Source organism: Setaria viridis, chromosome 5 (genome assembly GCF_005286985.2).
Source record: "Setaria viridis chromosome 5, Setaria_viridis_v4.0, whole genome shotgun sequence".
In the NCBI taxonomy this organism is placed as follows: domain Eukaryota; kingdom Viridiplantae; phylum Streptophyta; class Magnoliopsida; order Poales; family Poaceae; genus Setaria; species Setaria viridis.
The window spans coordinates 38,894,819-38,913,245 of record NC_048267.2 but is presented as its reverse complement, the minus strand read 5'-3'; the positions used below and the strand labels follow the sequence as shown (position 1 = coordinate 38,913,245).

At 41.2% G+C, this 18,427-nt stretch overlaps 1 protein-coding gene across 1 annotated transcript; it reads right to left on the bottom strand.

The window, feature by feature from the left end:
- Positions 1 to 617: 617 nt before the first annotated feature.
- LOC117856754 (uncharacterized) lies at positions 618 to 17,859 on the bottom strand. Its single transcript, XM_034739138.2, has 2 exons — positions 17,044 to 17,859; positions 618 to 866 (listed from the first exon to the last, which is right to left on the bottom strand). Exons 1-2 carry the CDS (start codon positions 17,596 to 17,598, stop codon positions 852 to 854), a joined length of 570 nt encoding a protein of 189 aa, XP_034595029.1. The 5' UTR covers positions 17,599 to 17,859; the 3' UTR covers positions 618 to 851.
- Positions 17,860 to 18,427: the final 568 nt, after the last annotated feature.

Genomic DNA, 18,427 nt, shown 5'->3' with positions numbered 1-18,427 from the left:
GGAGAAGGAGCAGGGGTACAGGGGAGAAGGCATTTTGGTTCTTTTGCTGCAGTACTTATTGGTTTTAGTCAGTTTTAGAAGGTGGAACCAAACAGTATTTTAGGAGCTCTTAGAAGGCTCCTAAAACTGACTAAAAATGTTAGAAGCTAAAAATTTTAGGAGATGGGAACCAAACAGGTCCTAATTCTAACCTGAAAGCAGGTAAACCAACATCGGTCAGCTTCTGAACCTGCCAACGGCACCTGCTGTAAACCATTCTGTTTCCGAAAAAAATGTAGGTTTTCATTAAGATGGGGCTGCTGTAAACCTATGAATACGAAACCAATCATACGCATGCATGGAAACGTAGAATTAATAAGAGCGCAACGGAGAAGGTTCACAGCAACAGTAATGCTAATTCCCTTCATCTAATTAAGGGTTCTCATGTCTGCAACCATTTATCTTTTCGTCAGTGAATCCACATAGACAAATCTGGTTGATTACTGAAAGCTCAGATCAGAGGGCCGAACAATCAGCTTATCAACCAAAACGACACAGCGGGAAAAACTCCAGAGATTCCTACTCCGACCGGCAACAAATAACACGATCGACCGATTGCAGACCAGAACCCTCGTATATTTGTTGGCCCAAATGATCCCTTTCTCATTAACTACACGTATATAGCAGTTTGGGGTACATACAGAGATAAGCAAGGATAATTTAGGAATAAATAGTTACTACATAGATAGATAAGGTGCACATGCACCACCAACTACACCCAACACACATGACTTATGCTACCAATTTTCACCTACGGGTTCATTCCAGTATTGTGTAGTAAAAGTTCAAAGGCACGGACCTCGCTGCTGCCGTTAGCAGAATGGGAACTGCAAAGACATGGAAAATGGCTAATGGTTAGTAATAATCATTCAGTTGGAAATCAGATCAGCAGAGGCCCCCTCGCTCTTGCACTTTTTTTTTCTTTGCTATATCCTATATTACATGTATATGCAAATAAAATAGCGAATAGCAAGATGTACAATTCAATGAAAGTGCATGTATCTTCAAACAAAAAACTCAAGATGAACGAGCCAATGATCACTAGCTGTTCAGCATTTTCAAGTGAGCTCAAGAATTTTCTGAATTGAGTTAACGAATTGATCATTATGAGCATTGCCTAGCTTTAAAAGTTAGTAAAAGTAATGCCGATTTTGCAGAGAATGTTCCATTAAGGCTTCTATTGTTTTTTCAACGTACCCAAAAAATTGCTGATAAGTAGCACTATTTCAGATATTTTTAATTTGGTTTCATCAGGAACAAGTCCAGCTTTTGAGCTAGTTTGGATGTTGCCAAAGTATCCTAGCTACCTACCTGAGAGCACCAAATGGCAATACATGTCCCTCTAAAACCTGCTCAGGAACATTTGTTTCACATACGTACACAACTGAATAAGACAAAAATACAACAGTAGTACATACTGGATGCTACAGTGTTATGTACAAGTAGTACATACTGGATGCTACAGTGTTATGTACAGTATGCTAGAACTACCACTTTGCGTTTATTTTTATGAACGATATCAGTAAAGTGTAATTTCATCAGAAACGTTACTCTTGGTAACTATTGAACAGCACTACAGCAGGGAACAAAAAGATGAGACTGTATAAAAAACTGAAACAAAATATATCAGTTGATAGCACTTCATGCAGCAAGTGGGCTACTTGTTCAAATGAACCAACCAGTGTGAGGGTAACCAATGACAAGATGGGACCAATGCTTCAATTAAAGTGTACATCTGCCAGATGTACTGTAGCAATGCGAATGTGTGCCATGAGAATTGAATTTAGACTACAATACTATTCTTAATTTAAATTATGAAATTTCATTGCTTGCATTTTTTCAGTCACTAGGAGGGATAGGGCAAGTTCACTTTTAAGGAGGGTTGGAGACAAGTGAGTCTTGACCTCCTCCATCAGTTGCTAACTCTTATTTGCCATGTCATTATCAATTTATCTAAAGAGATAGTATAAGAGACAATTTCTTCAACGATCTAACTCTAAAACACTTCTCAAAACAAACCTGTGTCCCAAAATAAAGAAAGATGGTTGGAGCTGCCAAAATTGGGAAGTGTGCTTGAGACTATCTCTTGAGTACGAGCAACTTTTTATCTCTCCTCCACATAGGACAATTAATGACATATATTACCTAAGACCTAGCTGACATGGCCTTGGAGGCCTAAGGAACCAAAACCCCAATTAGGGATGTTTAGCATCACAATTGTGTGTGTGCGGTGGTGGGGGTTGGGGGGGGGGCTGAACTTTAGTGTCCAAAAAAACGTCATTGCAAAAGCCTAATAAAAGGGACCTAAACTCTAAGTTTTTTGCCTCCGGTGGCGTTACTTGTTGACCGACCCCGCTGCTTAGTCAAATTCTGCCATGTCATCTTCAAACCCACACGCGGGCGGACCAACACACCCCACGATCGCACCAGACACTACTCACATGCATAAGACAGTTGCCCTCTCTTACATCCCTTGGGGCCCACATGTCAACCCGAGCTCTTTCCCACCCTAAGCCTTTCTCCTAACCAGGGCACTTGTATCTCACTCCTTTGCACTCTCTCACATCCTTCAAGCTCAAGAATAAGAAACCATGCGGGACGAACCCTAGGGCCAAATTCACCTTATCCCCCATTGATCAAGCTCAAGAAGTCATTGGAGATCATCATGGAGGCTCCCCTTGATGGCTTCAACTTCATATTCTCCATTGGTTGAAGGAAGCAAGCTTCATCAACACCATTCCCTTCACCAACTTTTCTCATCGATCTTAAGAACCATGAAGAGGGCATGAGCAAGCATCTTCATCCCCACCCCTCTACTCCGATTTGAGGCTCTCACTTGTGTTTGGCTTGGTCATGATTAGCCTCCATTTCTCTCAAATCAATCCAATTTCATTCCAAATTGACACTAGCTCCAAGCCTTAGTTTTGCCCTATCATGCATGCTATGAAAATTGTATCTCTTGATGCGTGTCAAAATTAGTTTCCCAAACTAGCTCCGATCACCTCTAGGATGCCATAGGACTTACGAGTATATCTTCCTCAAAATCCAAGATTGAATTATCTACAATTTAGTTCAGATTTCAGCCTTCATCCTTGAGGCTATCCGTTAGACCGCTCCCTAGATCAATCAAACCGGGACCCTCAATCTAATTACACATAACCATGAACAACTTCCCACAACCCGCAGTTGAACCACCACCTTTCGTTGTTGGACCGCAAGCCTCGAGTAGAACTAAAGTCTATTGTGACTAAGCAACTAAGATATTCTCGGTTGGATCAGTGCTTGGGACTATTCAACCAACATGAATACACATAATCTATGCCCTAGTTTCTTGCACACATCATCGATGCTCGTCTAAACTTGTACGGTTCCATGAGCATCCTTCCATGCCATCTGTCTTTGCACTGTTATTTGTAAGTACGTTCATATAGGTTCCACCTCAGGAATCTATAACAGCAAGCAAGCCTGGAGCCATTGTGGTGCTTCTCACATACCATGCAAGCACCTATGTATCTCACTCTATTTTTCAAATGTGAATGTCTTATAATTAGAGTAAAGTTTGTGTATGGGTATAACAATGTTTAGGCATATGCGATGAGTAGAACCTATTAGGCATGAATACCTCTGGTTAACTTACCTATTCTAGGATGAGTATGGTTGTTGGACTTAATGTTTACACGATTACACTTATGCTTAGTCATACTTAGGCTGTAGAAGTCGATTTGTGGCAAGGGTGGCACCGCACCACTACTTGCAAGCTTAGTCATACCTCTGGATGATGCTTGAATTAGTAAATTCTAGATACTATGTCTTTTGCTTAATCACTTGACAAATTGCTCGCATTTTAGAACTTACTTTAAATTGAAATTTGCCATATGCATCCACCAAATGTATAGTACTATGGGTAAGTCTTGCTAGTATAAAATACACTAATGGTGTTGATGTAAGTTGTTTTGCACATTCCTCGAAGGCCATTGAGGGTTGCACGCGGGGGCGTTAGTGCATGGGTTGGACATGACTACCATAGTGTGTAACTAGACTAGAACAAGTTGTTCATATATATACCTATATCAGCTTTTTGTTGTGCGTATTCTGGTGTCCTCGCTCATATTTGTGTACACAACACGACCATGATCCTTATTATAATTATGCTAGTGGGTTGTACTTGGTGCATCCTAGGGATACACGAGGTTAAATTAGTTAAGCCGAACTGGTAATTCATTTTACGATTACACATAATTAATTTAACTTTAGTGGGTCCTTGTAGGACGAGTCCGTCCATGTAGTGGATTATTCCCCCCAGATGCAGGATGGATCAATCCATCCAAAACAATTGGATGGGGGCATCCCACTACGTCTCACGCAAATGTTGTGTTCCTCTGTCCCTCACATAGGCTGCTCTAGCGCGAGAGCGTTGTGGGTGATCTCAAGCCTAAGCTACTCTAGTAAGGCAAGTGCCATGCAAGCAACCTTGATCTTGAGCATTGACAGGGAAGGCCAGTGAGAGTGAGGGTAGTTGTGGTAGTGCTGGTGAGCAAGCTTGAGCTCTGGATAGGAAGATCAAAAGCTCCATCCAAGCGAGGGCAAGGAGGGGCAGCTGTTGCTGGTGCGGGCCACAAGGTCGAACGGACCTCCATCTTCGATAAAGAAGTGTGGTTGCGCCATGTAATGCTAGGATTCACATACTAGAAGAAAGAAGATAGGAATGGTAGGCTAACATGTGGTTCACTGGGCTAACGACGCCTAATGGTGTGGAAAACGCCATGCATCTCATCCGGTCCAATGCCTCATACCAAACAAAAAACTATGGATCCATCCCCTCAACTAAACACAGGATGGAACAATTTGATCCTAAAAATAGGGATGGGGTCACCCCATATCACCTTATCCCAAATCAAACACAAGCTATGTAACTAGAGCAACAACCTTACTAATCTATTTGGCCTTCTCAATAGAAAAGACTAGCCTAACGAGTGATTGATGCCTCAACTGCATAAGTTGACATCACTACCATCAATTTTTGATGTGGGCGTAAACACGACAATCTCCACTATATGTTGTTGCACTATTCATGCATGGTTACTTCTCATGCGATCACACTTTCAACTAGGTGTTGATCAAGTTAAGCAAGTCGATAACCTCATAGTATGTTTCATGATTGCCCTAGGGCATGCCATTTTAGTCCGATACAAGATTAGGTTGAGTTGTTTTCTTAATTTTAGAGATTAGTCTCTTCAAGGTCAAGTCTCCCTACGTATATTAGGATGCGATTGTATCTCTTTTAAGGAGTAAGTCTAACTAACCCCCACCAAAGTATTGAGGTCTGGTTTCTTTAGCCCCTTAACTCTAAAACTAGGTATTTGACCCCTCAAAATATTCACCGCTGTCTAGATCACTCCCTATGGTGGTTTTTATAAGTGGTTTTGCTAATGTGTCAGGCTATGTGACAGATGATGCGCTAATGATTCACATGTTACCCCTCTCTTATTACTTCTCTTCCTTTGTGTGGTATATGGCCCGACATGTCATCTCTTTCTTTCCTCCTTTCCGTTCTTCGAGCAATAGCACCCAAGAAAATGGCACAAAAGTGGTGGAGGCGTGTGGCCATGAGCACCCCTCACATGATATGCACCAAACAAGTGAGAGGATGTTAGTCAAGCTAAATCGATGGCATGTTAGGCCCACAACCATATGAGCACAATGGACGGGCAAGAAAGACAATCAACATGTTGCGCAAGTATGAGCCGACGAGCGGCGACACTGCGAAAAGACAATTCATGGAAAATTTTATTTGATTTTATCGTTCAACTAGAGCAGCATGCCAAAATTTGGTAAATTTTGCAAATATGAGTTGATATGTCCTTGCTAAATTGAGTAGTGAGCTTGATTGATTAGCATAAAACTTGCACCACATCTTCCTCAAGGTAACACGCCATATTAGCAAAGCTATCTTGAAAACCACTCCAAGGGGTGATTTAAATAGTATTGATTACTTTAGGGTGTTGAATTCTTCATTTCATAGCTGAGGGAATTAAGCAGCCGAGCCTCGATACTTCAGGGGTTAAGTAGACTTATTGCCTCTTTTAAGCAAATAATATATCATGATTATTAGTACCCTCGCCAATACCTACCCTTGTGGTGCGGGTATTGCGCATGGGTATGGTCGAACAATTGTTGGGTTTTGGGTTCATCTAAAGTATGCCCATGACGCCATTGCACACAACTATGTGACCCTAAAGGAATTTGTATGTTTATATTGGAGGAGTTTATGACTTGCGCATTTCCAAATCAACAAAGGCACGAATCAATTTAAATTTTAGGTTTCTAGAATGTGTATAAAATGGCATGAAAAATCTTCAAGGACTAAGATGGGGCAAGTAGAGATTACAAATGTGGAGATTGCAAAAAAGGGCTTCATGGACTAAATTGAAAGGATTATAGACTAGGAAGATCTCTACTTCCAATCGGAGCGATCTCCTTGTGGCACACTTCACAAAATAGACCGCAAACAGAGGTTGCGAAGAAAGAACTGGAAAAGGGCAATCGAAAGTGTATTTTATGTAGGGTGCTAAAGGGTGTAGATTACATCCTTTTTCAATGTATTATAGCTAAGTTTGTGTGGGTTTGCTTCAAGGAAGCACTTGGGTGGGATAGGGTCCGAGATACCTTGAAAGACTTCATCAAAGTCTGGCTCCCATTAGGGTGCAGAAACTAAGATTTCAAGCTGTTTGTTGCTTCTAGAATGGTGTGGGTGTCGTGGAATACAAGAAACAAGATGGCTATTGATAAGATCTTTCCAAAATCAACTAATGAAGTTTTTTGCAAAATGCATGCTTGTCTATAGAAATAGCGTTTGCACTTGCGGGATTTAGACAAAGAGACACTCGACGAATACTGGGGGAGGATGCGAACATGACTAGAGGAATTTTGGGGGACCTTAGGAGGCTGAGTACACGAAGATGACTTCATGTAGCATCATTCACCTCGCCGTTGTATAGATTTCCTACATGTTTTCATAAGTTTTAGATTCTGGATCTTCGGATAGCTTCAGGCTTTTGTTGTCATTTTTGTCTGCGCTCCAGCGTCAGTTGGTAACCCTAGCAAGATGACTGGTGTGTGCATGTACCGAACTATTATTTGCTTACATAAAAGTAGGGATGATTCTTTATTAAAAAAAGTAATCTAATTGGTCTTATTACAGAGTCAGCGCACTTTGCCTGAGCTAGTGTTGCAATTCTGGGTAGGAGCTTATGTAGTGATGCCTCAGGGATGACTGAAGCTAAATCTCATCTACAAACTTCGTTAGATCTCTGATATCATATGTGATCTTGGATGTTCACCTAAGTAGATACATATCGCTTTCACATGAAGATTGCAGGGCACAATTTCGCACTGGACTCTAACCTCATCTTTAGCATAATTACTCCCTCTGTTTCAAATTGTAGGTCATTTTGGCATTTCTAGGTTTATAGATGTTTGTATTTGAAAGAGCATCTAGGCCCCTAGTGGGTTTTGGTGTGTTGAATGACAACTAGATTAAAGGTCCAATGAACTTGTGAAGCATGTGAGCAGGTGTAATGTTATTAATGAATAATCTTTATGGGAAAGATTCTATTAAATGGCTCATATGGTGAAAAGAATAAGTGTGATACATGACATTGTTCATCTAAGCATGAAAAGCAAGCAATGGTGTTAAAGATGAGTTTGAGGCTTGGTTGATAGCCTCATATTGCAAGATTGCTTGTGTTGAAGTTAGAATGTCACAAGAAGGAATATTATGTGTGATCCCATGATGTTTATATATGATATCTGACAAGCAAATAAAGGTGAAGATAAAGGCATGATGGCATTGGGTTATTCTTCGATCTCTAAATAAAATGAGAAGCTTGTTAGCAACAAATGGGATATTGAAGTCAAAAGAAGATACGATCTCAAGTGGTTTTCTTTATTGATGTCAAAACAAAGCTAGACTCAATGTGGCAACGGTTGGATGAAGAAATCAAGCAAGGGATTAGCAACGAAGTACTAAGCGAGGTTTGGTCAAGTGGTGGCTTGAGCCACGAGCTTTGCTAGGGTGAAGTGGCTAGTGCTTGGAGGATTTTGAGGTATGAAGTCAAGCCTTACTGAGTATAGCAATAGGATGCATCAAATGTTTATTGAGTCATATAAAAGGATGACTTGTGATCTAGAATTGGATTTCATTCATATGTGTTGAATATTGGTCCAAGTCCCTAGCTCAAGGTTGACGTTCTCAAACCAAAGAGATAAAAATAGATGCAGCTCTCAAGTGGATATATTAATCAAGTATGGCATGGTTCATGATGATAAAGCTCAAGTAAAGGAATGTTGTGTTTATATTTTGATCTTGAGTATAGGTATGCCGTACTATCAAGAGGGATGTATCACATGGTTATTTGATAAAGTCTCAGTTCTGAAGTTTCCTACGTGAGTTGATGAGAGACACAAAAGCCACACGTACACGACCAGTCAAGCAGTGGCAAAACAGAAAGTTCCAGTTTTGGGAACAAGAGGCTCCAGTTTTGAGTGCCACGTGTCTCTAACGGCTAGTTGGTTTGAAAAAATGGAGGTTGTAGTTTTGGGAAACCAGTAGTTCTTGCTTGTGTGCTTCCTGCCTGTTCTAAGCTAAACTAAAGCCAAAATAGTTCTTCCCAACCCCTCTTTGTGAGGTTGTGCAATTTTTGCTAGATCCTGTGAGTTGGGTAGTAGAGAGGAGCCATTCGTGAGCATTAGTAGAACACTCAGTCCTTGAGCACTAGTTTGCTTTGTCAAGTTTCAAGTGAAGCATTTGTTATTCTTGGAGGTGTACCTCCTACACTGCTAGGCATCGCCGGCTGGCTCCCAAAGGTGTGGTGAGCAGCGGCAAGTTTGTGAAGGTTGCGGCCTTGCCTCCATAAGGAAAAAAGTCATAAGAGACCCGGCATATTGGAAGGGAGTTGAGTAGACTCGTATTCCAATGGGCTCCTCAACGGTGATGTAGGATTCACAGCGGTGAATCGGAACTTCGGTGAAACAAACCCTCGTGTCTCTTTGCTGGTTTGATCTCATTTGCATTCATTATTAAACTTGTGAATTTGGTTGATCTACTCGGGTATGAGTGTTTGTGGAGTGCAGGAAATTTGTGAACCTGCTGAGAAACACCCTGTGAGCATACTCTCCAAGTTTGGTTTGATATTGAGCTCAGTTTCACCTCATAGGTTTGGGGTCTTCTTTGTCCGAGCCAAAATCGGAGGTTCCGGTTTTGGAAACCGGAGGTACCGGTTTCTGACTGAGAGAGTTTTATTCCGTTGCATAAGTGTCGTGTCCCAGCTTCGGATATTTTTGTAGATTTCTTCGGAAATTCCGTAGGTTGCGGAATTTCCGAAAACATCTCCGGAAATACCGGAAGTTGCTAATAAACTTGTTTTAAGTTGCGATAATTTCAGGGTACGCCTATTCAACCCCCCTCTAGGCGACATCAAGATCCGTTCAGTATGCATCTAGACATACACTATATTTAGGTGCATACAAACATCTATGCACCTAGAAAAGTCAAAACGACCTACAATTTGGAACGGAGGGAGTAGTTACCAACTTACTGAGTATGGGTAAATCCTATCCTGCTTGGCTCCCCTTTTTTTACTTCAACTTATCACTTAAAACTCTACTTTTTAGAAAATGTTGATCACTTGACTCTATATTAATAAACCATTTAGATAATATATTTTTAGACTATATACAAGGTACCATGCAATAAGATTATTTTGAATGTTGACTTTATTTGGCTCAAGATCGAAGGTTAGCATTTCGTTTTGGTTTAAAAAGATCAAATAGATTTTATGTCAAAGCTTAGTAGTTAAGATGCATCGTGTCCTCCTAGCACATTCTCTTAACAAATTAGCCTGCCAATTTTGGCAATTTGGTTTATAGTACATCCAAAAAAGCTTAGTTTGATATAAAGTACAATGATATTGCACCATTTGTTAAATTTAATTGGGCTTGGCCCACTTGTTTCCTAGTTCGGTCGAAACTCCAAAATGTCTTGTGTGTTACAGGATAAATTCATGGCCCGTGCCATCATTACCAAACATCCTCATCTGTGGAGGAACTTTGTCACTTCTCTAAAACACAAGAGACTGACTTTGGTGGATCTCATTGGGTTTCTACGAAGAGAAGGTAAGGACGAAAGACACATGCGCTTGAGGTGGCGAAAGGAGTTCTAAAGCCGATCTAGTGTAAAAGGGACTTCTGATCTCACAAGAAAAACAAGATCAAGTTTGATAAGAAAAAATAAAGCCAACTAAAACAACCCAATTATAGAAGAAGGAAAAGGAAAAAATGAAAGCGCTATTATTCACCTAATTTGTGGTTCGACACCGGTCCAATACAAACATGTGTGGTGACAAGTCCCTATTTCCTTCTTAGCAGGTCGCAAGGGTGTTCTCCCGTTGATGGGGAACAGGTCTCTTGCTATTGTTCGAGGAGTCGACACAGTTGATCTAATGTTCACTTCATGAAACGTTGTGTGGCCGAGGAATGTGTAACATGCACTATCCATCAAGCAGAATCTCATCGGCGTGTAACTCCTAAGTTAAGATGGTGATAAATTAGTATTGTCCGTTCAATAAATATATTGTATCCAAATTAGGATCTTTTATTGGTAAAGGCTATGAGTTCAAATGCTTGTTCTACTTATCTGTGTCAGCCATGTGCAATAAAGTGGTTAATCATGCATGTAATGATAATGAGCCTAATGTGTGGCATTCTTGACTTTTTCATCTGTATCTTGGTTTATGATCTGCCTAGCCAGGATGCGTTTAATCCCAAAGTTCATCATACTTAAAGGTTCTAAATGTCAAATATATGTGCAATTAAAGCAACCTCGTAAGCCTCACAAGACTGCATAAGTGAGGAACTTGGCATCGTTAGAACTAGTTCATACGGGTCTATGCTAGATGAACGGTGATGGAAATACATAGCTCACTACGCTATATGATTCGACTAGGTTGTGTTACGTGTAACTTCTAAAGAGGAACAATGAGACATTACACTATTTCAAAATCTCTAAGGTTGAGGTGGAAAACCAACTTGAGAGAAAGATCAAACGTGTTAGATTGGATCATTGAGTACTTTTCGAATAAGTAAACTTCATTATGTGAGGAACATGGTATAATCCATGAGATGATGCCGTCCTATTTTCCCAAGCCAAACAGTGTGGCTAAAAAGAATAATGACACTTAACTGAGATGGTTAACACCATGTTAGAAATTGCGGTTCTTTCCTACAAATGGATGGTTGAGGTTATGTTGACTACATAAGGTTCCCACAAAGAATAAAGAGAGCCTATTTGAGAAATGGAAAAAAAGAAAGGCTAACACTTTCGTATTTACGCACTTGGCTTGTTCGGCAAAGGTCAACTTACACTTCAAAGTGTAAGTTTGGATAGAAAATCATTGCTTGTATCATTCTAGGTTACGCCTTTCATAACATTGGAAATAAGTTCTATATAATGAAATTTGGAGTAACTAGCATGCGTGTTGGTCGCATGGATATGTCACATTATTAGAGAATAGTTTTCCAATGGAGACACCTAGCTCATCTAGTCAAGAACCCATCTTAACCCTTGAACAACATGCTTGATAGAACACTTTGAACAACCCCACTTGAGGAAAATCAAAATGATTAAGACAATGAAGGGCCTCAAAAGAGCAAGAAACAATGGCTTGCAAAGTCTTTTGGTGATGACTCCATTGTGTACCTCGTAGATGATAGCCATAGAACCATTGTGAAGGCTTATGCATATCCAGAACTTGAGCATTGGAATGAAGCGGTCCCGAGTGAAATGGATTCCATTACGTCTATTGCAACTTGGAATAATGTTGATTGATGGAAACCCGTAGGAGTTGAGTGGGTGTTTGTGAAGCTTTGATACGATTGAGAAGCACAAGGCGGGACCTATAGCCAAGGGTAACACCTAGAAGGAAGACAAGTATTTTTTTATTACCTACTCAGTACTCGCATGTTGTCAAATTGACCACCATTCGAGTACTACTCTCACTATATCTATACAAGGTCTTATGGTTAACCAAATGGACGTTAATATGGCTTTTCTTAATAGAGAGTTAACTAGAAAATTTACATTGAACAACCACATGGATTTGTAGTGATAGGTTAATCAGGAAATACGTGTAATTCATTGAAGTATTTGTATGGTATTAAACAAGCACCCAATCAATGGCATAAAAAGTGCGACATAATTTAACATGTGTGGGCTTTAATGTGAACGAAGCCGACAACACTTACTATGGTGGGGGTTGGGAGGGGTCTTGTGTATATATGTCAATGACATACTGATATTTGGGACTAATCTTAATATGATTTAAGGAGGTTAAAGAATTTTTTTCCTCAAAATAATGAAATGAAGGATCAAGGAGTGGTTGATGTTACCTTGAACATTAAGCTTAAGAGATAAGGTAATGGTGAGGTTACCCTCATGCAATCCCAATATGTTGAGAAGGTCTTAAATTGCTTTAGCAGTGCCCTCAAGCTGACTCAAACATTGTGTAATTTCAGTGTGATATTGAGGAAGAACCGAAGGATCACATTGGATCAATTGATTCAGTTAGCGTTACGAGGCCTGATATTGGCATTTGTTGTGAGCAAGCTAAGCCAGTTTTATCTAATTCAAGAGACTGTCATTGTTGTGATAATTACCATATCGTTGGCTTCTTAATGTATTTAGCTAGCACTATGAGGTCTAATATCTCATTTGTTGTGAGCAAACTAAGCCAGTTCAAGCCTAATCTGAATGATGATCATTGCAGTGCTCTTGAAAGATCGGTGAGTTTTCTGATAGTGATGCAGATGAGATAAAAGCCCTGAGTGGATATGTATTCACTCTTGGAGGTTGCACAGATTCATGGACATTTTGCAAGCAGGTCATCTTAAATTATGATTGTTAAGGTGAACAATTCTCAAGACAAAATGAAGTCATCTGGTCATATCAAAAGACGGTTAAAAGTTTGCAAGAAAATAAAATATTCTAGAGTAATAGAATTGGACTATGTCTACATAGGTATAACCTTGCACGTCCTTTCACAAAAGTTCCTACGTGGAATATGATAGATGAGCCATCAAAGGAGATGGCTTGAGACCTTAGTAAGTTATGCAATTGTGATAATCAATCCTATGTGATCGGAGATCTCATAAAGTAGGATGACGAAACGCTATTGGCTAACTGGAAGGAGGGTACCATTGTAAAGTCCCTCTCCATTGGAGATGCAATTCTCTCTTAATCTATATGACATGTTGGTTTTACCTCAATGTGCTCTAATTGGCTTGCTTAAGCCTTCAAATTATCCGACATAGCATCTTTAAATAGCACACATGTATGAATTAACTACCATGCACACAACCTACGAGATTGGGTGAGGTGATCTATAAAAAGCTCATGGAAAAGCCCTTGAGTAGCACTTATAAGCTGCTTTCAAAAGCCTAGTGCTGGTTAGGGCATGAGTGAAGCTTGGTAGCACAAACTTTCAATTCAAGGCTAAGTCGATTATCCATTTATGATCAAAGTATAGCTTGAGCTCTAGGTGGATGTTCAACCCTAACAAGGTCTTGGAATTTGATAATTGGTATATCACAAGTGTACCTTCTGCTCTAGTTGAAACGCTGGTATATCAAAACAACATAGAAACTAAGAGCATTTTTCATGTGCCTTAGAATTTTGTAGGGGTTGTTAGATTTAATTAGGCTTGGCCCATTATTTATTAATTATATCAATAAAATCTCAACATCCAAGTTTAAAGTTGAGAGTACTTGTGTATGAACCCTACATGGGAGGTTAAGAGGAAGGTGAACCAACTTATTATATGGATGGATTTGTTGTGCACCTATTGAGAGTCTTAAAGTGAGAAAGGTGTGCCACACACGTGCGCACGTGCCATGTTGTATTCAAATTTGACGTGACGTGGCAAGATAGGTACGGGACATGACACAATGTGGTGCATGGAGATGGTGTTTTGCCATTTACGAGGATTCAGAACACAATCAACATATCGATTCACTCTGAATTTTTACTTGTAATCGATACAGAGTGATTCTATCATACCATTACGCGGCATCAATAATGATCCAAGTTCTAACCCCTTCTCCCTTGGCGCCGAGGGATCTCTTCTCTCTACGAAAGGTTAGACACCCAGCGCACCTGAGCCCATAGCACATCCCAACACTTCAGAATCTTTGCCCTTGCACCCCGTGTGTGCATAACCGAGGCAAGAAGGCCTCATAAGCACTGGGATAGGAGACCGATAATGTTTATGGGGAGGGATCACGCTACTGCTCGCTAATTATTCTGTGACGACAATCGTGTACTACATCAACCAAGGTGCATCAATCATCTGCAGTATGCCAAATCATTGCAATGCACCGAGCTTTGTATAACTACATCAACAAGCTCTCACTAGAATATTGACTGGTGTGCATAACAATGCCTTTGTTGCTCAGGTTCTTTTTTATTACAATAATCACAATTGTGAATGCTACACATATGTATGTGTACATCTAGAATAGCTTACTCAAGTTGTATTATACTGTTCATATTCCTGGTTAGATGCCTTCTCTGTTTAGTGAATTTGTCATGATTTATCTACTATTTGAACAGATTAAAATAGATAATAAAAAGCACCTAATTCCGACACCATTTATATCAGGGAAGTCATTCCAATCGATTTGCATCACATGATGTTATACTAGACAATTGAAAGCGTATGCCAATGCAGAAGGAAACAAATTTAAAAGAAAGGATGGGTGAAATATCTACTTAAAGAATAGTTCCTGTTTTTACCAAATAAGTCATGAATTTTAGACCTAAAAGTTAGTTAGCTGCCACAGACTTTTTCCTCAGAATCTATATTGTCTTATTTTAAAAAGGAAATGAAGTAAAGCTGCATAGGACCTGGTAGTTCATTTCAACTGTGTAGAAAAGATACATTTCAATTTCAGCATCAAATCAGCATGATTTCTTTTTGAAACAAAGGGTGCAAGTATATATCACATGATGGATTAAATAACAAAGTGGGTTGTTTTAGAAAGCTACACGCCAGCTACTTACTGCTAAAGCAGCAAAGCAGTTTTTGAACAGTGACTTCAAATAACGTATTTAGTAATTGCAATTCGGTGTTATAGTCCAAACATATGTGTAGTACATGCATTATGAAGTATTGTACTTCCTATATTTGTTACGTTTGCACAGATCTCTATTTGAAAAGAAAATAGAGCCATTATGGATCTGAGAGAGAGAGAGAGAGAGAGAGAGAGAGAGAGAGAGAGAGAGAGAGAGAGCAATTTTCAACTTGGTGCAAATGGATCATTAAAATGGAAAAGCAGCAGCATATACGATTGAGGACCACAGAACAGTACTCTTAGTTGGCCAGAATGATTGAAGCCATCTGGAAAGTTTTATAAAGTTTAATCTCTGGGTACTGCATATCAATTCGTGTCATCACCGTGTACCTGTAACAGTGTACTTATGCTAGCTGAGACCCATGTCCTAGGTAATGCTAATTACTTGGACCACTGTGATCTTAAAAGATCCACCACTATGCAATATTCCGGACCCAGTATCAATCAAATATAATTGAACCAACAAAAACAAAAGTACAGCACAAATCAACAAAGATGGAAAGAATCAAATAACAAAAGGCAATTGCATGAAGCAATGTTAAAAACATGAAAGCGAAATAATCAGAGAACATGAGTAACAATCCCCAGCCCAAGTTCAATCAAATAGTGGTGGAAAACCAAAAAGGAGTAATCAAAAATAAAAAGTGAATTGGCAAAACTAATAAACTTGAGTGTGACTTAGCTTGAAATTGATATCGTTGTGCCAGGATCACAAGTTGTTTAGGATGCTAAAGACCGACCAAAACTATAGACTAACACTAAATTTGCTTGTAGTGCTCTTGATCATCCAAGGAAGAACAAATGAAGGCAAACAGAAGAGTGTGTTCAACTGTATCCACTATTCCTAATGAAATCATCTAGTCTTTCACGACATGTATTGGGCCGAATTCTATATCGTCTTTGTGCTGGATGGAAGGTGTTTGTTATGGTTTGGGCCTGACCGGTACTCGTGATGATACTACTATACAGGAATATGATGTTTGCTTGTAGCAGCTTATTAGGCCCCAATCATTTGCAGGCCATCACAAATGGAAGGCAAAAGAGAGAATAATGTAGTAACATCCTTTATTCGTAACGGAATTCAGATTCCAAATCAGTGCGAGTGAGAAAAAAGAAGAGGCTGATCTTTACAGTCGTTTCAGTTTGCTGCTGACTCTCATTTCCTAAGGCCTGATCACTAGTGAAAATTCTGATTCTTTTAAACACTGGTGTGACTGGGTCGCGCATTACTGCTGAACCAACGTGTACAAAGCAAAGCCAGTTCTACACCATCTAGTCTACTCTCACTTACACCAAGTGCTGGTGCGCAATACTGATGATCCGGGCACTTGCCAGCTGACCATCCCAAAGTGAGCACTACATGAAAAAGGCGTCCTCTCAAGCCTCCCCTTGCAATCCCCACCATAAAATCAGAGAACATTTTTCAAAACAAAAGAAATCCAGGAAGGAGAATCACACTTGCAGGTCGATCGACGGCGATGATAGAACACATCCAAAATCATCACTTGCAAGTTGCAACACAGTGAATTGACAACGCCCAGGCCCATCAAGTTGCTCTTGTTCTTGACAAACTATGGAATACTAGCAGCCAGAAGAAAAGAACACAAAAGCACAGACAAATTACCACACAGTACCATACACACCCTCGGTGCTGGTTGCTCTTTGGCATACGGTATGCAGTGTGAATTGTGAGTTGGATTGGAGCTAGCAGTTAACTAATAACACGCCGCACATGCAATACAAAGAGATGCTCATGTCATGCAAAGAGGGGGGCACGCGTCAAGCAGTGGCGAGGGGGATCGATTGATCGGGGTATCACACCTTGCTGTGCGGGTGGTGGTCGTAGAGCAGCGTCGGCGGCGAGAACACCGCGTAGTTGTGCTCCAGCAGCTCCGACGACCCGAAGCCGTCCTCGTCCTCCTCGTCGTCGTCGTAGTCCCCGCCGTACGGCGCGGCCACGGCGGAGGCGTCGTCGGGATGGTGGTCCGCCGCGGCAGGGCTGGGGCTGGCAACAACGGTGTCGCACGACGCGGCCGCGCCCCCGGGGCTGAACCCATGCGCGGCGCCGCAGTCGATGTCAGCGGCCGCGGTGGGGTTCTCGGCGCCCGCGCCACCCACGCCGGCGAGCTCGTCGGGGCTGTACTTGGAGGGGTCGGCGTCGCGGCCGGTGAGCTCCTGCACGAGGGCGCGGAAGCCGGCAGCGCTGGTCTTGACGCGCATGGGGTTGGAGATGTACAACACCTTGATCGGCTTCTTGCCCCCGCCCTTGCCGCCGGCCCCCTTGTGCTTCCCCGACGAGGCGCTGCCGCCGCCGCTCCCAGGAGCATTGCCCCTGGGACTGCGCTGCTGCCGCTGGCGCCGCTGCTCGTGATCCATCGATCGGCTCAGCTCTAGTGGAGACGCGGCGATCTGGGGAGAAGGAAGCGGGAATTCGGAATGCGCGAGCGGGGGCGAGGACTGCTACGACGTCTAGCACCGGCCATGTAAGGACAAACGGAAACGGGTGTTGAGGAACGGGGGATTTTTAGCTGGGCGACGGAGGTGGGCGCTGGCGTCGTGGAGGAGTAATGGCACGGAGGCCTGGGCTCGGTGAGGGGGGAAGGGGCTGTCCCCGTTTTGGGGAGAGAGACGGGGGCAGGCATGTGATCTGGAGAGAAAAAGGCGAGACGGGTAAGGAGGCTATTGGCTACGTCCACCAAAACAATAGTTTAACCCATTCAAGACAAACAATCAGTCCACTGGTTTTTTCGTTTGGATCAGTCAAATCACTGATTGTAAGGTTGTCGACCGAGATTTTAGCAGTTTAATAAGTTCATCTTGCGAAGAGAGGATGATATGTACTCAGTTGTTAATATTGTCTCTATATCATAGTAGCCTCTTGCAACTGAAATCTACTTCTACTCTATTTGTCCACTAATATAAATATTTATAAAATTTTAGGATAAGCAATATTACAGTACCCCTCAACATATAGCAAAGGGCCTCTGCCTAGTGGTTAGAGCATCTGAGTAGCACCCAGCAGGCTCGGGTTCGACTCCATGTGAGAGCGAATTAAACGGCTTAGAATATAAAAATTATAAAAAAATAGATATGGGATTCCCCTACTAACTTCGATCAAAAAATCACCAAAATAAACTAATGTAGAAGGAGTCGAGGAGCATTTATATTTCTAGATAAATTTTTAAATGTTAAAAATACGTATATT

What these genes read in the sequence shown, in the direction of transcription:
- LOC117856754 (XM_034739138.2), bottom strand. Translation starts at nt 17,598, where the DNA reads ATGGATCACGAGCAGCGGCGCCAGCGGCAGCAGCGCAGTCCCAGGGGC.